This window comes from Quercus robur, chromosome 3 (assembly GCF_932294415.1).
Source record: "Quercus robur chromosome 3, dhQueRobu3.1, whole genome shotgun sequence".
Classification (NCBI taxonomy): Eukaryota; Viridiplantae; Streptophyta; class Magnoliopsida; order Fagales; family Fagaceae; genus Quercus; species Quercus robur.
In genome coordinates, this window is record NC_065536.1 from 10,239,061 (window position 1) to 10,265,832 (window position 26,772).

The 26,772-nt window shown below is 30.2% G+C and overlaps 1 protein-coding gene across 1 annotated transcript; it reads right to left on the minus strand.

The window, feature by feature from the left end:
• Positions 1-7,182: 7,182 nt before the first annotated feature.
• LOC126717000 (zinc finger protein GAI-ASSOCIATED FACTOR 1-like) lies at positions 7,183-10,994 on the minus strand. The gene is made up of 3 exons (XM_050418136.1): positions 10,518-10,994; positions 8,769-9,165; positions 7,183-8,233 (listed from the first exon to the last, which is right to left on the minus strand). The coding sequence occupies exons 1-3, from the start codon at positions 10,693-10,695 to the stop codon at positions 7,291-7,293; spliced, it is 1,518 nt and encodes a 505-aa protein (XP_050274093.1). The 5' UTR covers positions 10,696-10,994; the 3' UTR covers positions 7,183-7,290.
• Between the last annotated feature and the right edge of the window lie 15,778 nt (positions 10,995-26,772).

Consider the following 26,772-nt stretch of genomic DNA (forward strand, 5'->3'; position numbering starts at 1 on the left):
ATTTTCATTTTTATTAAAATATTAGAACTATTATAAATGTTATTACAAAAATTTCTAAATTGATGTAACAATGAATACAATTATACATCAGTAAGACAATATATAATTTTCTTAATTATTTTTTTGTTGTATGTTTAAAAATTGAAATTTCATTTTATAAGAAATTTATAATGTCTTTAATGTCACTCATTTTTGCTAGCTTATAAACTCCTAAACTGTGGTCATTAATTTGGCCACCCCGCATTTTATGACATGCACCAGCACTGCTATCATTTGCTTATTGCCTTACTGGTTCAAATTTATATTTAGCATTGAGATTACTTTTTTAACCCAACAATAACAACCAGTAACAACTTATTATTTAGGGTTTGTTGTGAAAATGTTGTGAACATATCATTTCTCATTTTTTTGGCTGGCTGTACGTGGCATAAATCAACTTTCTTAAGGTCTCTGTTTATATGAGGGGAGGAAGGAGGTGGGAGTCACACACTTCTTTTGCAGTGGTATCTCGAGGTTCCATTTTTATTTTTTTGAACTTTGGATGATGGGTTCAATTTATTTGCTTCTTCAGAGTTGATTGCATCTCTGTTTTCAGTATATGTTTGACATTGGTGGATCTTTAGCATATCTTTTTCCGTCTCTTTCAGATTTTCAGCTTTCTCGGATTGATAATATAGTGGTTAACTTAAGCTGTTGTAAAGTCAATGATACAGAGCCTCATCTTGCGTTTCATTTTACTTTATCTGTGTATGTGATTTGGGACTAGAGTACGGTTCCTCTTGCTTCAATTCCAAATCTGTGTGCTTTGTCTTCATTGCTTGCTTATTCTTGGTAATAGACCAGATAATCACTTAACACTTATCCCTTATCATTTCCTCAAATCAGTAGTCTCTTCCTACACTTGCTCACAGTGTAGATTATTGTAATAATCTTCTATAGTCCCTCATCTTCATTTGTCTCCATTTTTGTATCAATTTACAATTGTAAATTGGTAATCTATCAGACTATCACGTATATACTAATATGTTTATTTGTATCTTTACTTAAGGAAAGACTTCTTTTATGGTATTAGAATAGTAAGACTCACGTCATAAACCTCCATAACAATGGCAGCTTTTTTTAAAATTTTTTTTCAATCAACACCTTGTTCTCTCTAATATCCCCTATCTTGTTCCAATCAAACTTTATCGAGGAAACTATCTTCTTTGGCTATTTATCTTCCTACCAACAAGGGCCAAAATTAGTTGGAAATGGTGTAAATTTTTCTAGCACTCGCTGATTCTTCCAAATTACATGCTCTTCAATGTCTTCATACATCTTTCAAACTAAATAATATTCTTCTTGCCAAGAGACTTGTAGTTCAATTAACACCTCCTGTTGTTTTCAACATAGACATTTAGTATTCATATCCTTCATTCTCCATTATATCTATTTGAATTATACAAAATAAATAATAAAAATATTCTTCTCTGCCCACATGCTTCTACTAATCTTATCTCTGTTCGTAAGTCAAATAAAGATAACAATCGTGTTTGTTGTATTGATTCTATTGAATCGGATGCTAATGAATCTATTGTGTAAAAAAAATAAAATCCGGGACAACCCTTTTCGCCTTGGGAAGACAGAAAATGGATTGTATCCCTTTATTCTTTCTATATTTCAAATTAGCAAATTCTGTCATGTTGCATTCCCTGATAAATGTGTTTCGTTGTTAACATGGCATGCAAGGGTAGGTCACCCATCTCATCCTGTGTTGCAATCTCTTCTATTCAAATTTTCTCTTCCTTGCAACAGTTCTTCGAATTATAAAATTTTGTTCTTCATTCATTCCTCTTTTACCAGCAAATTAATTGCTTAGAAATTGTTCTTAATGATGTATGGGGACCAGCTCTCAATTCATCAATAAGAGGTTTTGATTATTACATCAATTTTATTCATGATTACACTCACTACTGTTGGTTATGTCTTCTTTCTTCTTGCTCTACTGTCTTCGAAACACCTTGTTTTGCTTCTCATTTTCTTTGTGATCATTAGTTTTAATGCTCATTTTTCTTTTGCAATTTGTGACTGTCTATCTTGAAAAGCTTCTGTTTCTAGGCTGGTGAAGCAATTATGTGATTTAAAAGTAGTTTTTATGGTTGTAACAAGTTTTTTTCTTTAATCAAAATGCATTTTCTCATTGTTCTAATGTTTGATACTGCAGATGCATACCTACAAAAACTGAAGTGATGGTAATGAGAAGGAATGAAGACCTCTCCTGATAAATCTGTTATGAAGACCTCTCCTGGGAAATTGTCAAGTGTTGTTTTTGCTTCTTTTCTGTTGGACTAAACAGACTGCTCAGCCCTTTTAAAAAAACATTGTGGATGTGTTCAATTAAATAAATGAATTTACCATCTTCAAATAGTTTAAGTTTTTTAAAAAAGTGATAATTTAATAGTGGATAAAATAAATGCATGCTAATTGTTATTACCTGCAAAGTAGCGGGCCAAAGGACCAATGTGTTTATCCCATATTGGTTGTGTGTGTTTAGTGTCCGCTGTTTATAACCCCAGTATACAACTACAAATGTTAGATTCTTTTGTAGTTGTACTCTGGTTATGTAATATATTATAAACCCGGTTTAAAATATTATTATTATTTTCGTGTATGTTTTAATAAGTATTACTGTTTACTAAAAAAAAAGAGGGAAGAGAAGGAGGAAAAAAAAGAAGCATAAATGGGGATGGTCAAACTGCTTTAATAGAGCAATATTGAAGCCTAAACATCCTTATATTCCAAACGTTAAAAAGGAATAATTGTCATTTTTTTTTTGGTATATCAATTTTTTTTTTCTTTTGTATTGATTTCAATATAAAATTCATATAGATAACAATAAGAAATAACATCTCTTATGCTTGTCTATATTCGTTTAAAGTCAACAAAAACAATTTAATTATCATTTATATGATACTTTATGTTTCCTCTCATTCCTACCTTGCAAATTTCAATTTACTTAAAGTGCATTAATTCTATTTTTAATTTAGAAGACTCGTCGGCAGTAATAGGCAGGAGATGTATCACTAGTGGGTTGTACAATGACAGGCACTTTAGTAGACTTCATAATATGACCAATTCAAAGTACCTTGCTCATTAATCATTGTCTTAGTAATATACTCATTACTTTTATGATTTCAAGAAAGCTATTTTAGTGCAAAGTTAAAAATATACCTCACATTTTAGGCACAAAATTGGGTGACAGTAGCTACATTTATTTATTTAAACTTTTTGTATCAAATTGAGCCTTATAAAGGCAAAATTATTACTTTTTTTTCTTTGGGTATGTGTAACATTAATCTAAATTGCTTTGCCAGGGCTCCAATATGTCTCACTCCTTAGCAAGAGACTTTGATTCTTTCATGGGTAATGTCATTTGGGCACAAAAGAAGTATGAAGGAAAGAAATATATGGAAAAAATTCATTACATCAATGACAAGTATTTTTCTAGCAACTAGGTGTTGAAGAAATTTGAAAAAGCTGTGTGCCATGTTGCACAATTTGGATGGTTTAGTCAGTCTGAGGAAATTGAGAGAAATTTGTGAAGTGGTGGAATTCTATTGGTTGTTCAAATGATTTGTGAAGTAGTTTCACTCACGTGATAAATGCTTATCTAGTTTTGGTGGTTCTCTTTTCTTTTTCTTTTTCTTTTTTTGGTATTACGTACTTGGATCACACGGGCCTTATATGAAATAGAGGCCATCCCTTTTTTTTTTAGCTCAATGGATCCATTACAACAATGTCTAGATAAAGAGTCCAAATGAATGGGCCAAGCCCATCAGGACAAAGATGGGAATAATGGTTTGAATGGTTTAAAAAGGCTTTTAGGCAAACTTGCTTAGGCCCCATGCAATTATGACCTGAGACTTTAATGCTTGAACAATTTGTTCTATTCAGCCTTTAAGTCACTATTTAATGCTGATTTAGTGAACATTAAATGCCTCCCTCATGGAGTCTCTCACTTTGCAACCTAAAGTCCTTTTCTCATTTTTGTGGAAACAAATCATGAAATCAAACCAAATTATGGTTAATCAAAAGTGTATGTATTTAGCAATTAGTTTGTTTTTCAAAAAGAAATAAAGTGAGTCTTGTCTCACATCGCTAAAGTTACACTCAAGTGAGTGTAACTCTTTCTCATTACTTAAAACCCCACTCTACTACTATAAAAATTAGACCATTTTGTAGTGGTACTTTGCGTTAAGTAATGTGTTTGAGCTTGATAATAGAGTGTAATTAATGTATGTGTGTATTTAGCCCAAGTATTCAGTTTGAGATCAGCAATTGCTCTCTATGAGAGTTTAAAAAACGACTTTCAAATCTCATCTATTAATTAAAAAAATGTTTTAAAAGGTAAAGAAAAAATTTTTTGTGTAAGAAATTAGGGGTAATTGCATCCCATACAATTACCAAGAGTAATATTGCACAGATCCTAATCCCAAGTATTCATAAAACTCACTACCAAGAGTCAGGTCATGGTGATTTCTATTATATGACATTAAAAAAAAAAATTTGAAAATACTTTATTTGCCATAAAAAGTTATTAAAAATATTTGTTAAACCAATATTCTTAAGGTATTTTTTAACTTTTCCCTTAAAAAAAATGCAACAGCATTATCTTGGTGCCCCTTTTCTCTGTTCTCGCTTAATTCACATATTTTCTCTTATTATAATTTGCTACGTACCACCATAAAGATTATTATTTCTATTACCATAAATTTTATTTAGTGGATATTTTGTTGCCAAGCTTGACTCCCTTGAATAATATGAAACTCACATTTATTGATAAGAATTATTAGACGTAAATCCTTACTCAGAAAATTTCTTTTCATTTATTCTCTTATTAATTAGCTATCAATCATCACCGACATATTCAACAAAGTCCAAGTCTCATGTTTGATAAAACGTGAAAATTGAGAAACTTGCATCATTGCTGGCATGTAATGTACCAAAAAGATAATTTTCTCTCCATTTCTAATTTTCTTTCTTTATTTATTTCCGAATACTTTTTTCAAGTATTGTTAGATTAATTACTATTATATATATATATATATATATATATATATATTTTTTAACAGTTGAATACTTTTATTTGGCCTTGTTGGATAAAAATTGCAAACTTTTATATATTGCTAAATGCTTAATTTAATAGTCTATTTTTTTTTATAAGAAAAAACTCTACATCACTGACTTTCTTTTCTATATTATGTAGCATTTTATTTAATTCTCTTACTCATCTCACTATTCTATTGGCTAAGGAAAAGTATTTTCTCACCCTACATCATTTTCTTTTACTCACCACACTATTTTATTTTCTAAGGAAACACAATGGTAGCTTCCTTGGGTTTAATCTACCAACGAGAAAGTTTTGGACTTTACTACCCAAAAATCATTGTTAACATATCCGAGCGTGACATGTGTCCAACCAAAAAAGAACACAACACAGCTTTTTTTAATTAGCTTATTTTCTTTAAAGTAAGATAAAAAGTAACTTTAAACAAATAAGTTGACTTTTTTAAAAAAAGTGAGCTTATTTTCTTAAAACTACTTTTGTTTCACCCTTAAATAAATAAATTAAAATGAAATAAGTTCAGTTAATTGGAAAAAATTTAACTACAAAATTGGCTATATCAAACCTTATTTAATATCATTAATATTACTACATATGTAAAAAATCTAATTATTGGATTGTGTGTTCTGTACATTTTTAATAAACATGTCAAATTTTGTATAAATCAAATATTATTTACTATATAATTTATAATATTATATTTTATGCATAATTTTAAATTACAAACATTTATAATTTAAACAATTTATTGATAACATAATTATTGATCTTTAATTTTATAAAAATTGACATAGCTAACTGTTAGATTGCATGTTATTTACGCTCTTAAACACATGTTAAATTTTGTGCTAATTAGATATTATTTACTATATGATCTATAAGATTATATTTTATACATAATTTTAAATTACAAAAACTTACAATTTAAACAATTTATTGATGACATAGTTATTGATCTTTAATTTTATAGAAATTGACATAGCTAACTGTTGGATTGCATGTTATTTATGCTTTTAATACACATGTCAAATTTTGTGTCAATTAAATATTATTTACTATATGATCTATAGGATTATATTTTATATATAATTTTAAATTACAAGAACTTGCAATTTAAACAATTTTTTGATAACATAATTATTGATCTTTAATTTTCTAGAAATTTTGCAAGCGGGGAGAATATAAGAAGAAAATGTAATCCAATTGTGGATCTGTCAAAATTCACTTCCAATAAAAAGATATTGAGTAAGATTGTAGTCTTAGATTACAACTAATTTTGTAGTTAAACTTTATCCAAGTAAATTTTAGTATTGTCTAAACCATTTATGAATGAATTTTGGCTTTTTCCTTAAGGTAGAAAATATTAAAATTTATTTTCCATTAGCTTAAAGAAAAAGTTAATAAATAAAAGCGTTATAAGAAAGGAAAGAAAAGAAAAAAAAAATAGAGAAAAATTGGATTGTAGTTTTTTTTTTTTTATCAAATGTTTTTAAAGTAAAACGGCAATCACACTATAATATCTATTAAAAAAGAGTCTAGAAATATATTTTTTGTACCATAGTTTTTGTCACTTGGTTTATTTAAGTGGTGTGGAAAAATTGGTGAGTTAATTTGAAAGTAATTGTCTACTATTGACAACTGATTACTTTATCAAATTGTGACAATTCTCTAAAAAAAAAGAGTTATGAAAAATGGAAAAAAGTTATGACAATGGTGTGGTAGTAGAAGAACTTAATTATTTAAAAATATATATTACCATATGCTTTTACGAAAGCTATTTTAGTGCAAAGTTTGTAATGGCCTCTCACATTTTTCTGTTTAAAGATGAGTGAAAGCAGCTACGTTTCTTTCTTTTTTTAATTTCTTATTTAATTTATTTTATTTTATTTTTAGTTTTTTAAATCTCTATGTCGATCAAATGGAGCCTAATAAATTCAAAATGTTATAAATTATTTTTTCTATTTTTTGGATGAGTAACATTAATCTAAATTGCTTTGTCACTGCTTAAGTCCAATATGCCTGACTCTTTGGCAAGACATTTTGGTTCTTTCATGGGTAACGTCATTGGCACAAAAAAGTATGAAGGAAAGAAAATATATGGGAAAAATTCATTACATCAAGGACTAGGAAGTATTTTTCTAGCAACTAGGTATTGAAGCAATTTGGAAAAACATTATCATATATTCTTAAACCTCCCACATGGGTTTTTCCATTGATGCTTGTTGCTGAAAGTGACTCAATCCCTGAATTCTTTGACTAATTCCTTCAAACCCCATTTCTTGTTGCTTTTGTTGCTGTAGTTCATAAAAATTCCCATGTCTTGCTCCTCCTCCTATCCCCAAGAAATCCAATGTCATCATATCCTCACTCCCATTAGAATCTTTTGTGGAGCTAGTTAACCCTGCTTTTGAATCTCCACCATGCAATACAGTACTATTACTGTTGCTATTGTCATGCTTTATGTTCTTTAATATTGCACTGTTTTGATCAAGTAGACCATTCAACATTCCCATGTTGGTCATTCCCAGGTTATCAGGCATGCCATTCTCATATGAATTTCCATGTTGGCCTTTTTGGATGAACTGGTTTATGAATGATTGATCATTTTGAGGCTGAATTGCACTAAATGATGGTGGTGCCATGCTTGTACCAAAGCTATTATTCTGCATTATTTGACAGTTCATGCCACTAGTACTCACAGTTGCACCCATTTGTGCTGCTTTCTGTAACAAAGCTGTGGCAGGCATGTGTGCAGCTAAGCCAGCCAATTGGTGTCCATTTCCTTCAAAAATGGAACTCGTGTTGAGTTGAAGTGAAGGAGAGGAAGAAGAAATGCTTCTTGGACCGCTAAAGAGGCTTCCTACCATGTTCAAGGGTTTATTTGTAGGGAAGGACATGACTTCTTGGGGCAAAGATATTGGTACTTTAGTATCAGATTGGTTGAATCCGGATGTTCCACTCGTTGTGTTGGAGTTATTGTTGTTGTTGATGGGTATTGAGGACATGAGCTGGGGATGAACTTGGCCATGTAAGTTTTGTCCCATGTTAGACAATAGTCCTTGCTTTGCTTTGTTGTTTTCTTCAGATAGGGCATCACAGAAGGCTCTGTGTGTGATGAAGCTATCTCTCCTGAATAACAGTGGAGATGTACAGTCTAATAAGTTGGATGAGTAATAAGATGAGATCACCAATGAGAGAGAGAGATATGATAATTAATACTCTATTTAATTTATTTTTTACTTTCCGTGTCTAGGACTGAACATTATTGTTTTTTGGCTGACAAGGGTGTTCAGGGCTCGTAGAACACAGGCTTTAATCAAAGCTATGCAAGTTCTTATTATTTAAGGTTATTTATCTTATGGCATATAATAATCTATGACAATTAAATAAAAAGCAAGACTAGGACTAGATTAGGACTTTAGCCTAAAAAACAACTTTATTAGGTGTTTAGTCAAACTAAGACTTTAAGTAAAGGTAGCACTATCTAGAAGAAAAGCCCTTATCAAAAACAAAAACTAGATTTTCAAAACAACAATTCAAAACCATAGATTTCGTATTCTTAAGGTTCAACTTCGAGTTGTTCATGAATCATGCACACGCAATTCTATAAAAGAATAATTAAAGAGTTGATTTTTAAACTAGTTATATAGATTGAGAAGCAAACCTGGAGAAGATGGTGCCACAGTCACATTTATATTCCCTTGTACCACATGTCTTTGAATGAGCTTTCCAATCAGACTGCACGGCATATTTCTTGGAACATTTGTCACATTTCCATTTTTTCTCACCATGTTTTCTGCAAAAGTGTTTCTTAATTCCTGTAAGATCGCCTAATGCTCGAGCCGGGTTGTGATGGACACATGAAGATTCTGGACAAACATAGACCCTCTTCCTGATTTCAGTGGTTGTTCTTTGCTTGAGCTTCCATGGCAGATTATGGCCTCGACGATGTAATTGAAGGTTTTGGTCCCTTTGGAACCCCTTGTTGCAAATTTCACACACAAATCGGTTTGTGGCCATCAGGGTGGTTGGTGATAAAGCAATGACTTCAGCACTTGGGTCTGCATATGGATTTTAATACAAAATGATATATCAAATTCTTCTTCAAGTATAATTCTTGTGGCTTCAATTTTTTCATTGACAAAAGAAAAAGAACCTAATAATTAATGTGAGTCCTTTCAATAATATCTATGCGTGGGTGTGGATGTTTATGAGAAGTGGAGAAAATGTGATATTATGCACAAAGAAGTGGAATCAATTTAAGTAATGCAATGCGAAACTTGAAATATAAAGTTTTTTTAAAAAAAAAAAAAAAAGGGGAAAATATAAAGTTACTGTTTTTGGAAGAAAAACTTTTGGAATGCTTGGTAGCTTGTTTCATGATATATAGAATTATTTTTTGAAGTTATTATTTTTCCAACTTTTCTCAATTGACTTTTTAAAACACATTTCGATCCCAAATGAGACATTGAAAAACTCTGGACATGCATGTTAGAAAAAAAAAGAAAGAAAAAGAAAGATAAAAAAACTCAAAAGCATTAGAAATTGAATATACTGGCCAAAAAAGAAAAAGAAAAGGAAAAAAGGATTAATAAGTGGATCATTGATGTGTCACAGAGAGAGAGAGAGAGAGTGAGGGAAACTGCAAATATTCAGTGGGTAAGAGTAAGATTGTGTGATTCTTTACATCAACCAGTCAAAAACAAAAATAAAGAAAAAGGAGAAGGGCGGCCAAGGTAAGTCTAGTCTACAGTTCACTACAATGATTGTAATCTCAAACCAATAATTGAACCCCCTTCAACTACTTAGACATCAATAATTCAACATTCTGTAAGGCACTGAAAAAATAAAATTAGAAATCTTTCTTCATGGCTATCTTGAACATAATGATATCAATCTCCAAATACTTTGATTTGGGTCCTTATTTTGATCTCAAAACATATGAGCTTGACCATGAAATACTAAGCACATGCAATCAAAGAACTAAATAGAATTCTGAGACTCATTTCATCATTTTTTTGACCCTGTGTTTTAAAAATTTTATTTATTGTATCAAGTTGCTCAAGAACAGAGAAAAAAGTACTAAAATCACAAGCCAAAAAAATACAAAAAGTAAGATAGGCGACAAAACAAATATTGAAAAATATTTGAGTTATTATTATCATGCTTGACTAAGCATCTAAAAGCAAAAAAACTCTCTTATATTTTCTCATTTCAATAGCCTATCTGATTCAACATGTCCAAAACTTTAAGACTATTAATCTGAATCGAATAGAAGTGACGATTCAAACAATAGTTGAAGCAAAAAAAGCTCAAAAGAGAGAGAGAGAGAGAGAGAGAGAGAGAGAGAGAGAGTATTGAAAATCAATATGGTATATGAGTTATGAAAGTTCATGAAATAAATGAAATCAACCTGGTGTTCCTGGTAGGTTTCTTTTCTTCTTAGCAGGTGGAGCTTGCTGTTGTTGTTGGGTGGCGGAACCATTGTTGGGGTCATAGTGATTGAGTTGCTCATCTTGTTGCTGAACTTCCTCTCCACCAGTGTTGCCAGAAGAGAAGCTCCCAGCCTCACCACCTGTGATATTTGACATTGAACAAAGACAAAAGATAAAAAGAGGGGGTATTATTGAAACTTTTTGTCTTTCTTTCTTTCTTTCTCCTTTCCACACTAGCTAGCTTGTTTCTTTCTCTCTTTTCCTTGTTCTTAGTGCTCTTTTATAAGAAGATAGTTTATAAAAATAGATAATAATAAAAATTGATAAAAAAATGAGACAGAAAAGATGGGATTTGTTGCAACTAGAGGAAGACAAAAACCAGGAAATTCTCCTTCATTTCTGGTTGAGAAGAGAGTTCTTGTTGGCACAAGAAGAACACAAGAACCTGGTCTTCTTTGGCTTTGTATTGTAATGAATATATAATATGTTTTTTTTAAGGCACTGTTGGGTGTAACAATAGATATGCCCCTAACTTTGTTGGGTATTGATGGAATTGCCCTTATGCTCTTTTTCCTTCATTCACATGTTTAAGATATTGTAGCCTAAGTTTCAAGTAAACCAAAAAAAAATTATTCTTAACTAAAAAAAGTAAACTAAAAATTACCACTGGAGGACAGGAGAGATGTTGGACCTTTGTGTGTTTGAAAATAATTTTTTGAAACATTTAACTTCTTTTAGTACACTAAAACTTGGCTAAAATCAAATAAACTCTTTGATTGTTTGTACAAATTTTGTTTAGTCAAGTTCTTATTAGGGTCAATTAATATTTTTTGGCGTTTTTAACAGCAGCGTGTAGGATTTAAATTCTCATTTTTCAACTATTAAATTATTTTTTTATTTTTTATTTTTAACTCTCAATAGGGTCATGTAGTTTTTGTTACTATGTCAACTGTCTTTATTTCCTTTTTACTCAGAGCCTCCATCACTGTTCTTTAAATTAGGCTTGAAGAAGATTATCCCTCAATGCTAATAGATCCATTGGTTTTAAATTTTTTATGAAGTTCTTTTGTATTACCAGTACAGGTAACCCCTGAAATATACTTTTTATGTAAGCCTTGTGTTTAGCCTTATTACATATTCAGGTAATTTTTATGCTTGCATATCATTACAACTCCTCTTATAAGTTATACTGCAACTATAACTCTAATTTATTCAAGTTAGAAACATTGACTATAATTATCCATTTCAAATGGAACAAACACTGTCATCATAGATTCATTTAATTTATTTATTTTTAATTGCTACTAATTAAGTATACTAAGCATGGTTGTCTTTAAGTCCATTCATGAAATAACACCACCAATAACAACCCACCGTCAAAGAACACATCCTTTTTCAAGCCTTGAAAATGTTGCTCACTAAATCCATCACTTCATTATCATATTGTCAAATATTCCGGTGTGATCTTATTATGATGCTTTTATACTCTAATATTTGACTGCAAAGAAAAAAAAAGGCTAAAAATTAGGAGTTTGAATCCCATAAGTAACTAATTTCAACACCAAATGTACAAGATAATAAATTTGTTATTTGCCAAAAAAAAAAAAAAAAAGGTTGCAATAAAAGCAAAATGAGAACAATAATGTCATTCGATATTTGGAGGAAATATAAAAGCATTGCCATTTATATAGACACCTGTCTCTAATGCATGGTAGAAACTTAGCTCTTTCTGGAGCTATGTAACATATAACTTCAATCAAATAAATTTTTTTCAAGTAAAATTGCATTTTAAATCCAACATTTTATGGGTATAACAAATTAAAACTTTTAGTTCAAAGGTAACAATTCAAATCATGAAATTTCAAAAAGTAACAAATTTATCATATAATTTTAAGGGATTCATGTGATAGTTTAGTGGTAATGGCATCATTTATGTTGTCAATATTTGTGGTTTAAATCTCACCTCCCCTCCCTCTCCCCTCCCACTATCTACCAATCTAAAAAAAAAAATCAAACTCATATAGTTTCAAAAGTAATAAATTAAACCATGAAAGTTTAAAATTAACAAATTAAATCCACATTCTATATTATACCCCAAACACAATTTCTTGCTTTTAATTTGTTATTTTTTAAACTCCATAATTTAATTGGTTACTTTTGAAATTATAGAGTTTAATTTGATATACCCCTAAATTAAAGGATATATAAAATAATGTTGTTTTCTCAATTTCTTAATATAGACTTCGTAGGTATCAGAATTACACTGATTTTCCTTAATGGAGACTAGAAATCAAATATTCCTAGATGTTGGCTGTATATATTTTTCAGCCTCAAGAAAATTGGCTTTACTTCTTGGAAGTACAAGGGCTATGCGTCCAATTCACATTTGAATGAGAAAAAACTATAATCAAATGAAGCAAAACATAAATGGATATTCTTTTACGATTATGTTGCATGGCTTCCTATATTACCTCTTCTTCTTTCTTTTCTTTTTTTTTTTTTTTTTTTTTTTTTTTTTTTTTTTTTTTTTTTTTTTTAAGAAGCGTGAATGGATATTCTTTTAGATTATGTTGCATGACTTCTTATATTACTTCTTCTTTTTAAGAGATGATAATAACATACTGTTAAATCCGCAGTTCGATCACTTTTTCCTTAAACCCCAAAGCATTTTGTATATGAAGAAATGCTAATTCAACTACAAGCCCTTGACTCCTATATTACTTGAAAGAAATGCCAAAGAGTCTACTACATACATTCCCAAACTTGTGGGTTATGAAAAGAACAAAAGCCTTTGATTTTGCTAAAAAGAAAATGCAAAATATGTCACCATCTGCCTAACATTAATAGTCACTTTTCTCGTCCACAAAATTTTCAAGTTCACACTCTTCCAAGAAGAGGATATTTTTCTCATCATTTGAATCGAACATCCCTCTCATAGAACATGATTACTATATATTTGTGAGATCTACATTATGTGAGAGGTGTAATCTATATATTTGCTGCAATAAATAATTCTCGCTCCCAGTGAGAGAGATCATGGATGTACCATTCAAACCAAGGGATTCAGTGTCCTATCCCTAATTATCTTGATACCAAAAATTGGACTATTTCACATAATTATTTCTTAATGATGGTTTTATTAATTTTTAAACATTGTTTAAGTTTTTCAAACACAAACTTTCTAGTTTCCTCTTTCTACTCAAGGAAAAATGAGAAAACAAAGAGTGGCGATTTGGTAATACTCTAGAACTCTAGGGGCAAAATAGGTATTTCACTATTTTCTGGCCCACAATTTAAATTATTTTAAACATTGCTGGCGGACGGGACCTTCAAGTTGAAAATTTGTCCTTATCTGGTGATATTTTCACAAAAGCAAAAATATTGTTCCCAAAATACCACTGTCTACAACCCATAAAACACCAAAACTACCACTGCTACATATCACCAGCCGCCTTGAACATTTAAATGTCCAAAATACCCCTTATAGATCACGGGTGTGCACTGCTCTCATATCATTCTCGAAAAAGACCCGACAATAATACATAAATTCTCCCATTCACGTGATCTAGGGGTAACTTCCTAGATGGTCAGACTATGTAGGGGTGTTTTTGAACATTTGAGCTTAAACTAGGGGTATTTTGGTCTTTACGAATGATGGGATGATGCTGGCCGCTTAAAATTTGACGGGCGAAGATAAGTCTTGTAATTCAATTGGCATCTTTTTTATTTAACCGTCAAATTATAATAAAAAATGATGGACAAATTAAATTACAAATAAAAATATACTCCCTCCGTCCCACTTTGTTTGTCCTCTATTCCATTTTGGGATGTCCCAAAATACTGTCCTGTTTCTAAAAATAAAAGTTATTAATATACTAATGTTCCTATTATACCCCTATTAATTTACTAATTCAATTTTTTGATAAATTTATTTAAGGGTAGTTTTGGAAATTTATACATTTTTAGAAGGTAGACAAGACAATAAATGATGTCCCCTTAAAAAGTTTGACTTTTCAAACAGGACAAACAAAGTGGGACGGAGGGAGTAATCAATTGAAGACAATAGTCTAATCTCATAAAAAATTTCACCATTTTATAATAATTGTTGACCAAGGACGTTAGGATTTGTATATAATAAAAGTAGAATATAGGAAATGGTGCATGCGAAAATGATATTGATCAATTAACAATTTACCATCTCAATATTTTCTAGAAAAAAAAAAAATCATGGAATTTTTAGTAAAAATTGCAATTTACACCCCACTAATTTTGACCAAAAATCATTTTAATACATTAAATTTGAAGTTGATTATTTTAATCCGCTAAGTTGGAACATTAATTGTTTTAATTCTTTAAATTTGAAATTGGTTATTTTAGTCAAATAAATTTTTTTTTTTTTTTTTGGTTGCAAACCCAAACCCCATTCTGAGTGAATATTATTTATTTAATTTTTTTTGTGGCAAAGTTATTGGACTAAAATAACCAATTTCAAACTTAACGGATGTAAATTGCATGTTTGCCAATTTTTTATCGCTAACCATCTAACATTTCTCAAGTGAAAAAGACAAGCGTTTTCTTAAAATGAGATAGACTAACATTTTATAATGAGATTGATAGGTTTAATTGGCTTGCAAGTTGCAATAGGTGTCTACATATTCATCAATTTTGCAGTAATTAATTAAATTCATGTCATGTTGATATGCAGTCATTATTAATAGATTTTGAATTTATGGATTTTGTTTAATGAAGATATTAAAAAATATATATATATATATATTTTAAATCAGCACAATATTAAATTAATAGTTTAGGCACAAGTCATCCCAAAATTTGTCCTGAAACATGCTCTTGTTTGATATACCTAACATAGACAAGGTCACAAGTGTAATATGCTTAAATGTTGTCCTTATCTTCTATCCTATTTACTTTCTGAGCTTTCCAATCCAGCAATGCTAGGGATTAGAGAAAAGAAAAAAGAAAAAGAAAAGATTCCAGCAATGTTATTGCTAGCCATCTCACATTTTGCTCTGAAACATGCTCTTGTTTGCTACCGAACATGCCATGGTTACGTGGGTATGTACATGATTAAAAGTTATCCACTTCTCTCATCTTCTACCTACTTTATGAGCTTTCCAATCCAAATGCTTCAAGAGGGAGGAAAAAAAAAAAAAAAGGTTGAGCAATATTGCTTATCCAACATATTGATAGAACACTTAAAAGTGTTTTCCGATCAATTTATTTTTATTGATTTATTCTATATAAAATATAGGGAAAAAAAATACAAAAAATCATTTTTTTTTTAAGAGAAATGTTAACGGAGACTCTAAGGATATTGGCTTAGAAAATATTTGTATAAAAATTTTATGTGAAAAAAAAAACAATTAATTGTTTTGACGATTTTTTTTTAATTTTTTTTTAATTTTCCATAAAAGTGATATCAAAATTTTCTTAAAATAGTTTATTAACAATTACTTTAAGAGAACTCGTTAACATGAGTACTCTTTTTTTTAAACATAAAATCTCCTTAAAGTTTTGAGTGTGGCACCTAATCTCCATGTGGTTGGAAATGGCAAAAATTTCCTATCTCGCACAACCCATCCTACTCTGCTTTGCTTTATGCGGTTTTCCTTGCCTCAAGAGAGGAGGTGCGGGGACATGATTTTACTCGTTTGTCATTTTCTCTCTTGACCTTGTTATTGCCACCCCTCTCTTTTCTTTCTCATTTGTAACTCATCAGTGACAAAGACACCTAATTAGGGATGCCTGGCAAAATGCCTCCACCCTACATCCTACCTTGAAGAGTGCACGCGGCATAGATGGGACACCCATGACTCAACCATGCACCATTACTATCCTCTTTATGTTATTATTTTATATGTAAATCATTAATTGTGTAACCCTTAAGTACCATGGGGAGTTTGTGGTCTTTTGAGTATAGAACAAAACCTCCCATGTGATATTGTTTTACGTGAAAATGAAGCTCTAAGTTTTACATAAAACAATCGATAGGGGGATTTTGTATTACACTTAAAGACCTCTAAGGGGTTAAGTACGACACAATTAATTATTTACACATAAAATAATACCACATGGGGATTAAGTGTTACACTCAAAGTTTCTTGAGGACCGTGTTTTATGGAGAAAAAACATGATTTCAAAAGATTGTACTTATATTGGATGTGAAGATAACCTGTACTTTTAATTAACATAAACAATAAATCTCATAATACCAAAATTTTAACAACCTTTTATATCTACTAACATGTTTTATTGTAATTAGTGCATAATAAAATTAGCATCAATGATATATTTATATAAAAGTGATTTAGTCAAACTCACAAATTATGGAAAGAATTGTAAAATATTATTAACTACAACCTTATTTAAACTAGATTAAAAAAAAATAGCTAGAAGAATTATTAAAAAAAAAAAAAAAGTTCTGACCTTATTTTAAACGCGTTGCAATATTATTTGTAGTATTATTCTATGCTCGTAGTTTGAACACCTTTCCCACTATCTACCTATATATATTAAAAAAAAAAACAAATAAACTAATTTAGTTAAAAGCAATGATGTATACATAATAAATTTTATAAAAAAAAAAAATTAATTGTTTTTTATTTTGAGATTTCAACTTATAGCATCTGCTAGGTCTTGATGATTACTTGTTATTATCATATATAATGACACTCATTTAATTTTTGGTGTAGGCGAGAATCAAAACTTAGATCTCTTATTCAATGAATCAATGATAAGAAATTTTACTAGTTTTTTTTTTTTTTTTTTACAAATATAAGAATTTAGGCCTCTTTGAATATTTAATTATTTCATCGAGTGTATATTAAAAATTTTATAAATTAAATTAACTAAAACTCGCAAATTTTATAATTGTTAAATTTTCATTCGGATCCACCTTGTTCCCTAGTAGGTACTTCCTATCGTTGAGAATTCGACAACTCACTTCTTGTGCGGAAAACTTCATGAAAAGAATTATTGAGTGTAGACTTATTGGCAATTTAATGCACTTAGTACATATTGCCGCCTCTCTCTCTCTCTCTCTCTCTCTCTCTCTCTCTCTCCCTATCAGTCACAGACGAGTTATAGTGTACGTAATGTGCATGGTGATGGGACTTTGCATGGGTACATGTTAGGAACAGCAATCATGTGAAGTCTTTATTGGTATTGTTATGTGCACGATATGTTTACAGAAATCGCAATCTTGCTTTTCATTTCTTTTCCATTTGGGTACGACGCCTGAATTTAAATCTGCAATTTTAGTACCCACTTGCCACTCCTTACATGCTTTGCTTGCTACCTATTTTGTTTTTTTCTTCTTTTCGAATTTTGATATTATTTTTTTCCCTATTTTCTTGTTCTGGGGTCTTCTTAATTTTAAAGGCGTTGGTATAAATATAATAATAAAAGTAATATCAGTGATGAAATTTATGGAAAAATAATGTTTTAATATTGTCACTGACATCCTTAACAAACTCATGAAACAGGCGGTCAAAAAAAATTTTGTACCAAACATTAGCCACACCAAATTAATGGACCATGAATTCATGAACTTGAAAGATTGGAACGGACTCAGCCAATACAGTTCAACCCCACCTACATTAATATACTCTTGACTTTTCTTTCCATTCTTTTGTTTTTGTTATCAATTAATTGTTAGTACTGTCAACTGTGTTATGTGTCTATGAGAGAGTGACAGAGACACAGAGAAAGAGAGAGATAATAGACTCATTATGCAAGATGAAGATTACTTGAAGAAACATTTTTCATGAACTCTTTTTTAAATGGGCAGTTGAGAGAGAGAGAGAGAGAGAGAGAGACTGAGAGAGAGGATAGATTCTAAACTTCTAAAATGAAAGCTTACGTTGGGATAGCCCAATCAATATGGCCATGAACTATCTTTTAATCAGTTAGTCTTGTCGTTTTGAGGAATATTTTGTAGTTCAGTAGGCAAGATGTCTACACCAAAAAATAATAATTAAAACTTATATACCTGTACCCAATTAATTAACATTTTTCTTCCATGTTAATTAAGAATCACTTAATAAAGGGCATGCTTTTTAACTAGCTTGTAGTTTCATTATTAATTTGTTGTATAGTAATTGGTTTTTGGCTGTTGCTGCTTTTTGGTTAGCAATTAAGATAAAACTCTCTCTAGCAAAATAATATTATATTAGTTGTACATTTATGTGTAATTTACAATTAGTTCTTAGGTTCCATTAGGATTTCTGACCAGAAATCAACTGTTAGGTAATTTAGCTCGTAACACAACGCAAGCACTTGTTAGAGGTTATTTCTCTATGATTTTCAAAATTTTCTCTAGCAAAATTGGTCTCCAATAGGCTTTTGATGTACCCAAATTCGTGGGAATTTTTCTTGTTTTAGTTTCCTTGTTGCTATCAGCACCTCTTATGGTCAAAAAGTATGATGTATCTTCAAATGAAACCAAATTTTCACTATTCTTTATATAAGGCAAATTAAGGTGTTAATAAAAGTATTCTTATATTATTATCTTTTATTTTCTTTTTTAACATTATATTGTACATATATACTTGTGTATTATTATCATATTTCTTTTTTCTTTTTCTTTTTATCATAGCCAAATTTTTTGTATTTTATTTTATATTTTGTAATAAAATGAATGAAATTCTAGCTTTGATCTGCAGTACTTGTGTTAAACCGACAAAACATACGTTATACATCTTCGCACCATACCTTCACATACGCAAAATTTTGATTATTGTTGTAAGAGGTTGTTTAACCATGATATGATATAAAAACAAATGTCATGATCATATATTGATTCCAACTATGTAGCACTTGAAAACCTTTTGATGTTGGCATTAGTGCCTATAAAATCTTTTATATAATTTCTATCTTAAGCCTTGGGTTTCTTAACTTCAAAACATCATTTCAACCACCCTATCAGTGCATTGTTTTTTCATGCCATGCTAACAAAAACATCCATTACAAATTTGTCGTTAACCATTTAAAATTGAAGTTGAACTCGTTGTGTTTGTACAGCACTTCATTTGTTATATATAGCTCACACAGCGCAATTAATGGGTGTCTCTATCTCTTGCTTTAGAATTAAATCCTTTTAAGGAAATGAAGGTTCTGCTCGTTGTCTTAAGGTTCCATCCAAAGTTGGTCATGCATTAAGAAGAGATTTATTCAAACACAATCTATCAATTTTTTTAGTCAATACAAAAAGGGTAAATTTCACTTTCTTGCTTTAAGTACCTATAGAACAGTTACAATTTCCAATGTTTCCCCTTTAGTTTAAAACGTTGCAATGTCCCCTGTTATTTTTTCGTACGTGATGAACCCCTTACCCTTGTTGGTTTTAGACCCCTTTTAACCAAGTTTTAAAACCAAGTATTTACTTAATCAGATTATGAGTAGTCCTTAGTTATGCAAATAATCATCAATATTGTTCAAACAGTAAGTGCAACAGAAAATACAGGAGCAAGAACACAACAATATAGTGACCTAGAGAAAATCAATGGTATAAAAATTTCATAGTTAAAACCACTGGAGGAGGGTTTTAACCTAGCAACCCCAGCCAAGGCAAAGAGAAATCTACTGACTGAATAAAATTTTTACAAACCGAATACCCCTATTTCTAGTAAAAATTACTAACGTTGCACAACACGACTTCAAATCCAAGAACTTCTTTAGTTAAGGATATGTTGCATTTGAACAACTGGTCCATGACTTCAAGTACTCACTTGATATTTTGGTCCAGTACTTTGAGAAATTGGAATTATATATATTACAGAAACTTCAACACCATCAGTTTTGAATATGCTTTAACTTAATCACTGAAAAAGGCTTTTGAGAGTAAGAGGCACAATACCTTCAAATTTACAATCAGTAGAGCTTTAAAAGTATTTTTCACGTGTATTAGGATACCTTTTTCTTGTATACATGAAACCCTAAGCAATCGATGGGCTGAACAGGCTAAAATCTCGAATTTGGAATTCCGCAGTTCAATTGATCCAATTAAATTTCAATCTATTGAGAGCTAGGCTCAATTGATCAAACAACTATCGAAAGCCGAAACTTGCACAGTAACTTGTGAAATCTAGGCAACAATCTTTACTATACAAAGGACTTTTAAAGCACCATACAAGACACTTTTGCTCATAATTTGCTAACCTATAGCTAAAACCTAACACCACATTTGTTAATAACTTTTGTCACATTAATGAAAAAATCTATTATTACTTTTTAAATGTGTACGGGACTGGACTCACATGTTAATAACCTTAATATTCTCTTATAATAAACATATCACATGCACAATAATAATCATATAACCGTTCAATAGCAAACACATCATTTGCACAATAATAACCTTTCAAATATGCATGTGACATATATGTTATTGGAGGGTATTAAGGATATTAATGTGAAGTTTCGGACACTTTTCTCATAAAATTTGGATTTTCTATTAATTTGATAGAAAATAATAATGAAGGTGGTAAATTTTTCATTACAAAACTGTGAGGGACATTGTCATATTTTAAATTAAATAGAGACATTACAACTACTCTATACTTAAAGTAGGAAAAGAGAAATTCTCCCGTACAAAAATATCAATGACTGTGATTATAGCTACCTAGTTTGTAGCTAGGATTGGTTGACAAATTTATCCACTATATTATTTCAATATTGTCTTTTCTCTTTATGTCTTTTTCTTCATTACTTACCAAGAAAAATGTCTTCTTCATCTTTAATTTGGAATTGAGTTAAATGAAAAAGTATAAAAAAGAATTGAAAATGAAAAAGTGGGTTAAGTGAAAAGATGTGCTACCTTGCCAAAATTTTGGTAATTACGCATAACTCTCTGCAGATTTTTAATCTTTCCTCTAAATGGTCAACTTGCAGTCTTTGAAACTTTTTCCATGCTACTTATGTTATGTATCAAAGATTGTACGAGTGATGATGCCATTGCGTGCCCCCATCAACTAATTGTTTATGTAAATGGATAAAAATTGTCCACTTGCAGCAATTCATATATAAATATTTGTGAATCTATGACCGACGTAGTTGTCCCTACATATATGAACTATATTTGTATAAACAATAATTAAGAGATAGAAGAATAAGACAATCAATGGGAAACAACAAGGGGACAGAAACTAGAATAATCAAACATGGGGTATGCTCTAAAGTTATAGTCAGGATATTACAAAGACTTACATTTTTGTAGCTTTGTTGCTTGGAGTAGCATACATGGACACATTATTTCTTCATTAAAGAACGGAGTTTTATAAGAATGGGAAAACTATGGCCTAATTAAAAACAATAATGTTTCTCCATTTGATCATATATTAGTCAAGCCAATTGCTTAACGACACAAAAGACAGCCATTGATTGATAGGTACTTCTTTAAATTATTTGAGTGTTTGTTTTCTTTCTCTTCTAGCCTGCTGATATCTTATTTTCACAATTCTTTGTATTTCGCTTTTATGTTCATTTGTATTTGTCATGACACCGAGAATGGTTAACTATATTTGCGCTACATCCAAAGAGTTAATTAAAGGCCAATTGGAACTCTTACTAATCATTTATAAAGGCCAATCCGATATTGTAAATACATGATTTGGGATTTAATAAAAATTCAAATAATACATATTTATCTAATCCAATTTATATAATCCGAGATATTACTGTATTAAACAGAAAAATGGAATAAATAACAGTCTACGCATAAAAATTTTGTAATCAATCCAATTTATATAATCCGAGATATTATTGTATTAAACAGATTTTTTTTTTTTTTTTTTTATACAAGATAGAATTCTAATTTAGCATAATCTAAGTATATATGTGTATGAAGCTCTCTTTTAGAAACTTGAACCTCGGCCCTTACCCCTCACACTCCACAAACGCTTATATTTGTAGAGTGACCATCACACCAAGGATGTGCGATGATGTATTAAACAAAAAATTAAATTGGAATAAATTAATAACTGTCCGTGCATAAATATTTTTAATCAATGAAAAAAAAAGAGAGGCGATTATATTATTTAGGTATGCATAAGAAAAGAATATGGATGAGTTCCAATCAATGGTGCCAAATTCATTAAACTTAGAAAACATAAAGTTGGCATTTTTAATTATGATTAGAGAGTGGATCAGATTGGTGTTCTTCTTGTTCTGCATGGCAATCATGATGGTTACCTTTTCAATTAACAACTAAATTAGTGTATTGATAATTCCTCAACATTGCTGTCTCTATAGTGATCAACTAGCAAGTGGATGCTTAAAACTGTCCATCATAAAAAAGAGAACGTGTGGTTGGTGATTTTGTTTAGCCCTATTCTTTTGCTCTTACCCTAAAAAAATAGTGAGATCTAGAGAGAGAGAGAGAGAACCAATAGTTTTTGTTTATACTGTTTCTTGATTCTTCTCTCTCTCTCTCTCTCTCACTAATCACTACACACACTATTCTTTTTTTCTTTTAAATTTTTATCAGAATAATCAGACTACACACACTATTCAGCATAAAGTAAACGAAACATCATTATCAAAGACAATCATTTAGGTAAAAGTTTCAAATATTTTTTATTAAAAGCTTGACTATTTCTTTTGGCCGAAAAGTAAAAAAAATCATTCACCATGCATGAGTTCTCTGTCTAGGGGGGCTTGCATAAATAGTTGAATAGTACTGAACACAGAAAATGTGTAAAAAAGTAAACAAAAAATAGGATTTGATCCATACCTCGAATGTATACCATATAGGTTTTTGTCAGCTCATCCAGTATCGTGAATAATGAATGTGAGGGACACAATTTTTTCAGAATCTATTTCGTGGTTTATAAGTGTAGTATTATTTTTATATTAAATTATTATTGACATCATTTTTATTGTACATTGATATCAATAAAGAAGTAAAAAATTGTGAAAAAAATTGGCAAAATGAGATAGTCTACCTCCAAATGTATTACCATCCACCTTACAAAAGAAGTAAAAAAAGGGAAAAACAAAATAAAATAAAAGAAAGAGAACTTTATTTTAAGTGACTTGATACATTTCCTAGAAAGTTGGTAAGGACTTTTTGTATTGCCTCTTCTTTCCACATGTGAAAAAAGATTTTCTTTTATGAAGATCATTGCAAGACATTAAGAAAGCCACTTTCAAAAGAGATCCCTAGATTCTATTGTCTCATATTGGGGTGACTAAGGAAATGGGGTTTCCTTCGTAAAGAAAAAACCTAAAAAGCAAATGATGGATTAACCAAAACCTTTTTTTTTTTTTGGCTAAAAAAAAAATTAACCAAAACTAGAATGTTTATAAAGCATCAATTTTGAGCAAATGTTTTCCATCCAACTATAGAGCAATGTAAATTCAAAGGAAAAAAGATAAAAAAGAGGGAGATAGAGAAATTATTTTGGCAGTTTCATTAACTCATGCAACAAATTTCTTAGATTTGTAATACAATACAATTTCCTAGTACAAATTCATTTAATTAACTAGCATCCATATAGCCACAATACTACCTAAAATGGAAAGGGTGCAGAAATATTTCACAAAGTAATAATCATGTCCTGCAAAAGGACTAGCTTGAGTATTTATCAATATGGACATGAAGCCATGAGGCTCCATCGTTCATTAGCTGTTTTTATTGTCATTATTGAGAGAAATGGGACCCAAATGAAGTTGCTTGATGGAGCAAGACAAAATTGTCAATCATCTAATTTACAAGCATAGGTAAAAAAAGAAAAAGAAAGAATTGAAGGGTGACAGGCCTTTTTCCTCTTTGAAATTTCGTCGAAATGTTGAAATATTTGTTCTTAAGGAAAAGGATAAGAGTTCTTGAGGTTTTTGATGTGGATTGACACTGAAAAGAAATCTGAAGATTTCCCGAATGTCCAGCAAATTCAAAATCTAAATTCTGATAATGACTTCCCCAAACACAAGGGAAGTGTTATTTATTAATTTATTATAATTTTACTTTTTGTTTTTAATCTTGGAAGGGAAATGGGGAGAAAGGCGGGGGTTAATTTTTTTTTGGTGTGTCAAATTAAGACATTTATCATAGTTTCATACCAAATTAAAGCAAGCATGTCACACATGGTTGCAACAAGTCAAGAAAACATAGTTCCCCACTTGTTACATCTTTTGAATTTTTTTTCTATGGTTTCTTTTGGGGGGAAGGGTGGGGAGGTGTTCAGCTACTCTTTTTTTGTGGTTTCGAGCTAAAACAATTTGTGGGCCAAGGCCATCTAGATTATAAATAAATATATAGAGGGTTGGGTTCAAATTACACGCGTTGTAACTCTAAGTAATATTGAACCACTCAATATTTTTTAATTGGATGAGAATTTTGATAAATCCACTGTTGGGTTACATTATTTTCATGTATTTTCCATACTTGTAAAATTTCAAGATGATCAAATATCAATAGTCATCTCATTAATCAATGGTTTAAATTTTAGTTCTTGTAGTTTAAAATAATACATAAAAGATAATTTTTTAGATCAAATAGTAAATAAAATCCAATTGGCATTGAAATTGGCATGCATGTTAATTAAGAATATATAACCCAACGGTAAGATTTTTAAAATACGAATTAAATAACAAGTTATTGAATAGTGTAATATTGTTTAGAGTTACATCAGATGAAACTTATATCTCTCTCTATGACTTCACTTTACAAAAAAAAAAAAAAAAAAAAAAAAAAAAAAAAAAAAAAAAAAAACCACAATTAGGATTATATGGATTGATTTTTTTTTTTTTTTTTCTTTTGAGGAAAAGGTTATATGGATGATTTGGCGTAATGCTTTTATTTTATATTTTTTTAAAGAAAGATTTGGCATAATTTTTAACAGAGATATTTTCTCATGTAGCAAAGTAGAGAGAGCACATAAGTACACTTTGTAGACCAACTCAAATAGGACTGCGAAAGTAGGCAAAGCCACATTAGTAAGTGGGCCAACTGAAATTGGATTGCAAAACCAGGAAAGGCCACGTTAGTAAGTCTGACCCGAATTGTATAGAAAGTGGGTACAACTGTACAAGTGGATGTAGCCTAACCTGAATTGGCTTTCCAGCCCATGAAAGCTGGAAATTCAAAAAAGGCTGCTAAAGCTCGTGAAAGAAAAAGTGCCATTGAAAAAAAAAAATTACTGAATGACGCTAGTGAAAAAAGAACATTGATAATTCCATATTAAAAAAAAAAAAATGAAGAAATAACTGAATGATAATTGGTATGGGTTTTTGCAATCCAACATCCTTATGCGTGAATACAAATTTCTTGTCACACTTGTTGTGTTCTATTTTATACTATACTAGTCATAATTTGATAATATAACCAAAATCTAAAATGAAAAAAAGAAATCAATTACATGATATATCATGATTGGTGGAATATAAAGTGGAATACAAAAAAAATGGGACAGAGAATTTATATTCCTCAATGCCATGTTTTTTTAAAGGCCTCATGCAACAGCTTTCCTAAGGTAAATTTTTTTAGTGAAAGTAATGATTTACTTTCTTGTGCTTAGACACTATCACAATTTAATCTATATAAATTTTCGATTGTTATATTTGACTCCCCCTAGGATTTTATTTGACCCCCTTAATAAGATCGTTAGAGTTCCATTCAAAATACATCTAACAATTTCATTTTCATCCAAAACTTAAGAAATAAAAATGTAACAATGAAGTAATTTGTCTAAAAAAAAAAAAAAAAAAAAAAAGGCCAAATCTGTTAATTTGGATGAAATTTTGAATAGTTTCATTTCAATCCAATTGTTAGTGAGTCAAATATAATACTTAAAAGTTTGTAGGCTAAATTGTAATAGGCAAAACCATGAGGGGGTAAAACATAATTTACTCAAAATTTTATGCATGCTTTTCATGCTATGCCATTGAGAAAATACATAATGTTATATTACATGCAAAGGATAAAACTTCCAATAGACTTGCAAGCATACTAATGAAGTTAATTACACCTAAAAAGTAGGAACATCCCCACACCTTTGACATGTTGTGTTGAAAAAAATAAACGAAAATTTTCATTTAAAAATTTCTTTAATTTTAAATATATCTTTATAGATTTTGATAGTTATTATTTATTTTGAAAACTTAAAAAGAAGTATAAAATATGCCTCAAAACAATTAAATTATAACTTAATATATTAATTAATTGTTGCATCCCCACTGTATTGTGTCTTCATTTTTCAGGAATTGTCATATTATTGA

Coding starts and splice junctions, on each gene's coding strand:
- LOC126717000 (XM_050418136.1), bottom strand. CDS start 10,695: ATGTCAAATATCACAGGTGGTGAGGCTGGGAGCTTCTCTTCTGGCAAC. Junction 9,166..10,517: donor AAACCTACCAGGAACACCAG/GTTGATTTCATT, acceptor ATCCATATGCAG/ACCCAAGTGCTGAAGTCATT. Junction 8,234..8,768: donor TGTGGCACCATCTTCTCCAG/GTTTGCTTCTCA, acceptor ACTGTTATTCAG/GAGAGATAGCTTCATCACAC.